At 40.1% G+C, this 8,033-nt stretch overlaps 2 protein-coding genes across 4 annotated transcripts in view; one reads left to right on the top strand and one right to left on the bottom strand.

The window, feature by feature from the left end:
- The window catches only part of LOC109520928 (carbohydrate sulfotransferase 10-like), an 8,875-nt gene extending 7,157 nt beyond the window's left edge, over positions 1-1,718 (top strand). For both annotated transcript variants that reach the window (XM_019878540.1, XM_019878541.1), the window contains exons 5-6: positions 311-416; positions 1,084-1,718. In XM_019878540.1, coding sequence (XP_019734099.1) covers positions 311-416; positions 1,084-1,630 — 653 coding nt within the window. In that variant the 3' untranslated portion in view covers positions 1,631-1,718. The remainder of the gene's footprint in view (positions 1-310; positions 417-1,083) is intronic.
- A 3,770-nt stretch (positions 1,719-5,488) lies between these two features.
- The window catches only part of rpl31 (ribosomal protein L31), an 18,018-nt gene continuing 15,473 nt past the window's right edge, over positions 5,489-8,033 (bottom strand). The window contains exons 1-5 of one of the 2 annotated variants that reach the window (XM_019878476.1): positions 7,005-7,108; positions 6,483-6,586; positions 6,216-6,341; positions 5,651-5,763; positions 5,489-5,570 (exon numbers count right to left, since the gene is read on the bottom strand). In XM_019878476.1, the coding sequence (XP_019734035.1) occupies positions 5,539-5,570; positions 5,651-5,763; positions 6,216-6,341; positions 6,483-6,586 (375 nt within the window). In that variant the 5' untranslated portion in view covers positions 7,005-7,108 and the 3' untranslated portion in view covers positions 5,489-5,538. Of the gene's footprint in view, positions 5,571-5,650; positions 5,764-6,215; positions 6,342-6,482; positions 6,587-7,004; positions 7,109-8,033 lie in introns of those variants that run through there. The other variant, XM_019878477.1, reaches the window with a different exon arrangement.

Raw genomic sequence — 8,033 nt, 5'->3', positions numbered from 1 at the left:
ATTGAAACCTGACTGTGCCCGTTCATTTACAGCGCACAGGGGCCTGCTCTGTTTAATCTGAAGGCCCCGAGCAAGTTTAATTTACCTGGCAACACAAGCTAGCTGAAATATGATTGGTTAAAAACTTAACCAAGTAAATTTACTTTTCTGAGAATGTTTAGGCCAGCAGAGAAGGCCTTGCTGGCCCTGAGGGTCCGCCACTGCAGTATCTATATTTGAGCAAAATCAGTCCTCAGTTTTGTCATGCTGGCTCTGCACATCTCTCAGCATTGTAAGTGAATTGTATTTGTACTTGTTCTGTCATTGGCAGGAACATTTTCGAGTGTAGAGGAGATCCCAGAGAAACTAGTTCATGACTATGAGAAGAACGGCCTGCCCCGCCTCTCATCACTGACGCCACAGGAAATTAGACACAGGTGAGTCACAGTAAACCTTCCACAAATGACGACAACAGATGACTTTTTACATGGTACACAGAGACCAATATTCAAGCCAAAATATGACCCAAATTGTAGACATCCAATCAAAGTTCACAAAGGTCAGATGACCAGATGTCTCCCAAACGTTACCCAGAGAGAGTATCCTATGATGTGGGATGCGTTTCGTGATATTTTTTCCCCGCCCCAGTCTGCTTGGAAAAAAGTCTTATGAATAAATGTTGTATTGTTCGCTCTTTATGGCGGCAACATTGAAACAAAACAACAGCCGATTAGGATGCTCGCTGAACTCGACACCGACTATTGCCACACACAAATAGTCGAGCGATTGGTTGTGTGGAGTGTTTGTATAAAAAAATTAAACAAATATTTGTTTGCCTCAACAACATAGTTGCCACATAAGCCAACAGTTAACAAAGTTTCTTCTTTTCCTATGATTAATACTTTTACTTTTTGTTTGTTGTGTTTCCCAGACTCACAGAGTGTTGTTGGTACTATTACACTAATTTGGTTGAAGGCAGGAGACTTGCAATTGGCAGTGTTGATTCCATGTGTGACGTGCTGGACATCAACAATGCCTCAAGTTAGTAGCGACAAGAAGTCAAATGTTTAATTTTGTCCCTGTCATGTGCGCTGTGTTCAACAGATTAAAAAATTACTTCAAGTTTTTCATCGTGAGGGATCCATTTGAGCGGCTGATTTCCACATTTGAGGGCAAGTTCCTGTTTAACAAACCTTCTGAGCCTTGGTACAAGTACACCATCGGACCTGCCCTGATCCGCAAATACCGCAAAAGCTCTCACCACCTCAGAGATACTGGTTTAGTCTTTGATGAATTTGTTCAATACCTGGGGGACGAGGACGGCCGGAAGGCCATGGACTGGCAGTTTGGCCAGCACATCATCCACTGGGCACCCTACATGGAATTGTGCACGCCGTGCGACATCCACTACGACGTCATAGGCCACCTCGAGACATTGGAGCAAGACACCGCCCACATTCTGAGGAGAGCGGGCATTGAGCAGCTTGGGTCCTACCCGCCCATTTCTCCTGGCATTGCACACTACAACAAGACCAAGGTGGAGCGTTACTTCTCAGGAATCAGCAAGAAGGACATCCGACGCCTATATGCCCGCTACCAGGGGGACTTTTATGTATTTGGATACCCAACCCCTGGCTTTTTACTCAACTGACATGCTTACAAGGGGACACGATATGCCAATGTTACTTTTTAATTGTTTGAAGACAAATACTTGTCTGAAACGTCGGTCAAGCCATCACCCAAGTTGCCTTCAGTTCATTGCCTAAACAATGTTATCTTCTGACCGAATTGAATAATGTTTTAGGATTCCAAAAATGCGAGCTCAGACAAAGTGAGATTACAAAAATATTTTTTTGTCATCAATGGGTCACTCAGATCATGGTTGGGGGTCACATGCAAACCGAGGACTGTCAGCTGTCCCTCCCCAATTTAGAGATAGTGATAGATGGATAGATACTTGATTCCATTCATGAGGGAAAATTAAACTGTTACAGCAGCAATAATTCACAATTGCAGCCCCAAAAAGACGAGCAGTACACTTAAAAAGGAAAAAAAAAGACAGACAAAAGCACTATTGGGAGGGACCGAGGGAAAAGTAACATCTAATTTAATAAGGTGTTACTGTTAGACCGCGGAAACTAATAAACAATAAAGCATAAATAGAGCCCAATTCGCCCCACAGCAGGAAGAGTTTTTAATAATTTACTGTTGTAGCTTCCAAACTGATCATGTTGACAGCTGTTACATATTTTATGGCTAAATTATGATGTGTTGTTTCTCAGTGCCATTAACGCAGTGTTTCTCAAATAGTGAGGGGGGCGAGGCTCCGTCGAGGGGGGTGCGTTTAACTTCGGGGAACATGCTTTTTTATTTTGATTTTTTTTACTGTCCGAGAATAAAGTGCAGTTGCACCTCCACTACATTAGAGGCACTGGCGCTCTCATTGGCAGAGTTTGCGCAGGGAGCATTCGAAGGAAGGAAATACAGTACTGTACTGTATGACGAAGCGTATGTAGCACTTGGCTTCACTGTGACTACCGTGGCAGACGAGAAACGATAGGTGCGCTTACTGTGTCTAAAAATGTTGGTAGCGGACAGCATGAAGCCAAATAAATTAAGGCGTCACTTCAAGACATTACACTCCAATCACGCTGATAAGCCGCTTGAGTTTTTTCAGCGAAAACTTGCCGAATATTGCCAACAATCATGCCGCTTTGTGACTGCTACTTCAGTAAATTAAATACAGGTCCCGGCTACACATTGAGCAGGAGCCGAGAGTTGCTGTGTACTGCTTCAAACCTTGCTTCGAAAAGCTGTGCATTGCAAAACGTGCTCATTGTAGCCATTAATCCAGACATCATCTTTGATTAAAAAAAAAAAAAATCAGCACAAATTATTTTATACATTTTTTGTTTTGCAGGTTAAAGGTTTTTTTATATTGTGCTCCTGAGTTAATGTTGGTGATCAGTTTGAATGCATTATTATTTATTGATTTTATGTAATTGTATTTTTCAGTATCGTATGGTTTGACATGGCCAGTCAAAAATGTTTACAGTTTAATTAAGGATTTAATTTTATTTTTGAATTTCAGATGCCCTTTAAATCTTTTCTGTTAGTTAATAAAGCTATTCTTTGTTGAAAGTTGGTCCATATTTCTTTCTTTTTTTATTCTTTCATAGGTTAATAAGAATCCAGTGTTATGCAGAGGTGTACTTCTAACAATTTTATAGACAAATGATACTATTATAGTCGTGCGTGGGGAACGAGATGTTTTCTTCTTCCTAAGGGGGGCATGACAGAAAATAATTGAGAAACACTGATATAGACACCAGTCTATATGTGCCTTGGAATAGACTTCCTGGTAGATTTATACCAATTCTTAGGCACAGGGCCTTGTTCAAAACAAACAACTCACAAAGTGCTGGAAACATACTAGGTCGTTTCAGCAATGCACTGGACAAATGATCAAATCCAGTCGCCTTCTTCAATTTAAGCTTGTCCACAGACCTCCCTTCTGTCAATTCAAAGTTTAAATATTGATTTCACCTAACCTTAATCAGTAATTCCATCTGGGTTTTTTTGAGCAACTTGCATTCCAAATAACCGTCATACACTCGGGGCAGATGGGTCTTGCTGAAAATAAAGCTTCAAACTCGGTCTCCCACTTTTTAAAAACATTTCTATATCAAGACATAATGATCCAGCGTCCTGGGTTACCACAAGTGGAATATTGCCAACTTTCCTTGGACCCAATTTATTTACCAAAATTCTCAATGCTCAAACACCTCAAACATTATGAATTTGATTATAATGTAATTAATTTTCAAAGCGAGACTCTCTAACTTGTGTTTTCTTGGCTACTCTCACATCTTTCCTTCCACACAGCATACAGAGCCTTGTTCCAAAACGGTTGAGTTGTTTTCCTTTTGCACCTCCATACAAATTGTCTCAAAAACAAATTGACAAAAACCTCTAGAAATCGTATCTATTTCAAGTTCATTATTAATTAGGGTCAATGTATCCACAAATACGGAGACTACCGACTGATATTGGTCATATAAAAAGTCTTGAGGAAAGTTTCTTAAATTCACATCTTTATCCTGTTGAGGGTGTTTTTTGACACCAACCAATTTTGTCCTGCTGAAAATGTTAGAATTTGAATTTTACCGTGATAGTCCAATTAACCCAAAGTATCTAAAAGCTCATTTGGACTGTAAATAAGTGTGGTAAATTGTGATAATATAATCCACCACTGCTGTACGACTTATTTTTGCTCCATGTACAGCAATTTGTATACAGCGATGGTTGTTTTAAAGTGCTTCATGAATACAGATGAGTTGAAAGACACAGAGGTGCACTTATTACTGCTCAAAATTTGACCATTTAGAACACAGCATTTGCTGCCCTTCAGAAACCGAATTGGCATTTCTCCTTGAAAATTTACACTATCATCCACAACATTCAGTCCGGAGTAAGGCCTAAAACGGAATCACAGATCCAGTCAACAAAATTCCTATTGAAATCACCCCAAAAATACACTGCATCACGTTCAAATTCTAAACTATACATTTAAACCAAAAGAGTACTAGACTACCTCTGTGGGTCAGCCCACATTGATCCGTCGGGGAGGAGCCAACATGAAACACAAGCCGGGGAATATTTTGATAGGACATGCTTGAGATGAATGCAAATTATGCCCTCATTAGCTATGTCAACTTAAATCACCTCCAACTTTCTCAGTGTATTATTTTTGATGAAAATGCCAACCTCCTTCTGAGACTTCATAAGCTTAAATAGGAGTCCTCCTATATTGACCGACCCAAATTGAAGCAATAATGCCAATTGTGGTCTGTCCAGCGTACAAGTGTTTCCCACTTATGGCTTGGGATACAGAACCTCAGGTGGTCACGAGACCCCTCCACTAAAGTAAACACACCTCTCATGCAAACAGACTCAACTGGAACCTCTTGATTTGATAGGATTAAAATGGATTTACGTGGGACAGGAGAAGTGAACCAATCTTTTTTTTCGTCAATGGATGCTACAGCCTCTTGTTGACTTTGAAACTTAGCTTGTAGCCAACGTGTGCACATTTTGAGCATGACGTCTCTGATCCACTGGTGAAAGGACACTTTGATTCTCTCCTCTTTCATCTCACTTTGATTCTCTCCTCTTTCATCTCAAACTGCTTTAAACAACAAAACGTATGAGGGAAAAGTGGTTAGGACTGCACGACTGTCCGTGTTTTATGGTATGTGTTGTGTTTATTATTTTACTTTCATGTTAACTGTTTTGTTAAGCGCTTTGTTACATCTGCTGCTGTTGTGAAAGCGCTATATAAATCAGGATGTATTGTACTGTATTGATTTATTCCCAAAAAACGTTCTGGCAGTGATATTCTGACTGCACAAAAGTAGCAATATTTACTACCTATTACGGTAAAGCAATAATTTACCTATTGAAAGTAAGATCATGGAACAGATTTGAGTGCAAAAGAAAACCAAGGTCATGTCGCTCAAACGAGAACTCTTTTTATTGAGGTTTATTCCACAGGCATATTTAGTTTTCATCGACATTGACTGTCTGCAGACCTGTAGGAGAGATGAAGAGCGCTGGGGTCAGACCAAGCGTTAAGTCGAGCTACGGATGCATGAGCAAACAGCCTCCTCACCTTTGCATGTTGTAACTGGAACGTATGTGACCAGGGTGTACAGTTTGTTGGGGGAATCCTCATCCTCGTTACGTTTCCTGGACAGTCGAACGCGTATTCTGTATGGAACGTTCCTGCACAAACAAATGATGGTTAAGATTACACGACTGTTTGTGTCTAATGTGTTGTATTATTTTGTTATTTTGACTTCAAGCTGGCGCCGCGAGAGTGGCTGTCCTTCCAGCATTTTGTTCTTCTACTTCTTTCTTTCATAACTTTGCTGCTGTGAATTGGGAATTTCTCCATTTTAGACTAATAAAGGTTTCTTATCTTATCTATCAATTGTGTTCCACTTGAACTATGGCCAGTGGGTTCGATGCTGTAAACAATTCCCATAAAGGATTTTACATGATGTGAAAATTCCCCCATTTTTTTTTAAACTGGAAAGAAGACAACGACACTCACACGCCAAATAAGCAACTGCGCTGTCTCCCTGGTTCACAAGTTATTCTCTACTCATTGAATTATGTTTTGTGGAAACAATCAGAAACTTTAGGCCCCTGGCTAAACACTCAAAATGTCTTACCTGACCCCCTTGCTCCACACTGCCTTGTTGAGGCGAGTGTCAATGCGGACATCAGGGGTACCCATCTCTTTCACTGCAAACTTGCGGATTTCTTTGATGGCACGGGGAGCCCTCTTTTTGAAACCCCTGAAAAAAGACAATTACACCAACTGCTTAAAAAATACCACTCTGAAAAAAACTAGAGTATTGTTTTACGCTTGATCATATTTGTAGTACGTATTTATGCAAACAATGTCTGGAGTTAGTGTTTTCAAATGTTACACTCACACCCCATGGATACGCTTGTGGACGTTGATGGTGTACTCTCTGGTCACCACCTCGTTGATGGCCGAACGTCCTTTCTTCTTTTCACCTTTCTTGGTTGGGGCCATCTATAGATCATTACATAAAAACTTAAAAATCAAGTTGGCACGTTTGCTGAGCATCTGTATTCATATGTAGAGGCGGCAAGGGATGCTCGATTCAAGACGCCGAAGACTACTGCCATTAAAAAAAACAAACTACGTACAGTAGTTACTTTAGAAACAAAAATAAACGTTTATGGGCAAGAAACATACAACACCACCACAGCCAACTAATACACAGCGCACAAGCATTCGGTCAATCCACAGCTAGAACTCATTGCTTTCAATGCTCTTTTCACATCAATTCTACGTAACCAAAACCAACTCTGTAAAGTAGTACGATACTTGTGTACACGTTTATAATGTAAGTATGGACATTTTTTGTGTTTTAAACGCAGGATGGTAATAGATTGTTGAATTTTCTTATGCAGAATAACTCACTCACATTAGCAGACTGGTGAGGCGGAAGTCGGAAGGACGGAGGACACGACAAGCATTGTGGGTAAAGGAAACAGCTCCGTTTTTACAAGTGTTCGTAGAGAAACAAGCAGACGGTAAAAAGGCCCGCAAAACAAAACATCCAAAAACTCTTTTATGCGTCTATTTTTTTACGGTCAGCAACGTGCGTAGTATAATCGGTGTTACAAATCAACGACAATTTTAAGACGGCTACACTCGTGGAAGCATTTGAATCTTTGTTTTATATGTACACATTGACACATACAATCTAACAATGATGTTAATTTTATATTAGTTGACTTGCTGTAATCGAGGAAGGTGGGAAGTCGGGACTTTTCACATATCATATAATTTTCTAAATTATAAACATATACTTAGATTTATTTGTTTATTCTTACATACATTACATTATTCGAAATAACTTCATGGAACACAACATGATTTGTACTGACAGTAGGCGTGGCGTGGAATTGAGAAGGTCTTTCAAGTATTCATCCCACTGACTCAGAATGTCCCGAGGCAAGGTCAGCAGCGCCCATCTCCACTAAACACGGTGTGAATGGTGCATTGCTTCGCGGTCCTGAGACACCAGGTGGTGGACCAGAAATCCCTCAAAGCTGGTCCATAGCGTCAATGATCTCCTCCCATATTTGGCGATTGGGAAGGTAACTTTCCAGAACGATGGCTTGCAGCAACAATTCAAATAACACTTACGGAAGACCGGGTGCCTTGAAAAACCTGAGTCATGAATTAGAATACTGGTTACTTTTTATAATTTGGTTATGCCATAGCTGTACCGGCCAGCGTCCGATAATTTTGCTTGTGTCCGTGACCATGGGCGTCATTAGGCCTATTTTAGGGAGGCTTCAGCCTCCCTAAAAATGTCTTTAGCCCCCCTAAATAATTTCATTGCATTATTTTTAAAAAAGTATTATTTATTTTTCCTGTACTTTTGCTAATATATTGCATCAAATTCAATGTAATGTGGCCATTTTAAATTATATTTCGATAACCT

Source organism: Hippocampus comes, unplaced genomic scaffold (genome assembly GCF_001891065.2).
Source record: "Hippocampus comes isolate QL1 unplaced genomic scaffold, H_comes_QL1_v1.1 scaffold345, whole genome shotgun sequence".
In the NCBI taxonomy this organism is placed as follows: Eukaryota; Metazoa; Chordata; class Actinopteri; order Syngnathiformes; family Syngnathidae; genus Hippocampus; species Hippocampus comes.
This window is presented reverse-complemented; position numbering and strand designations above follow the sequence as displayed.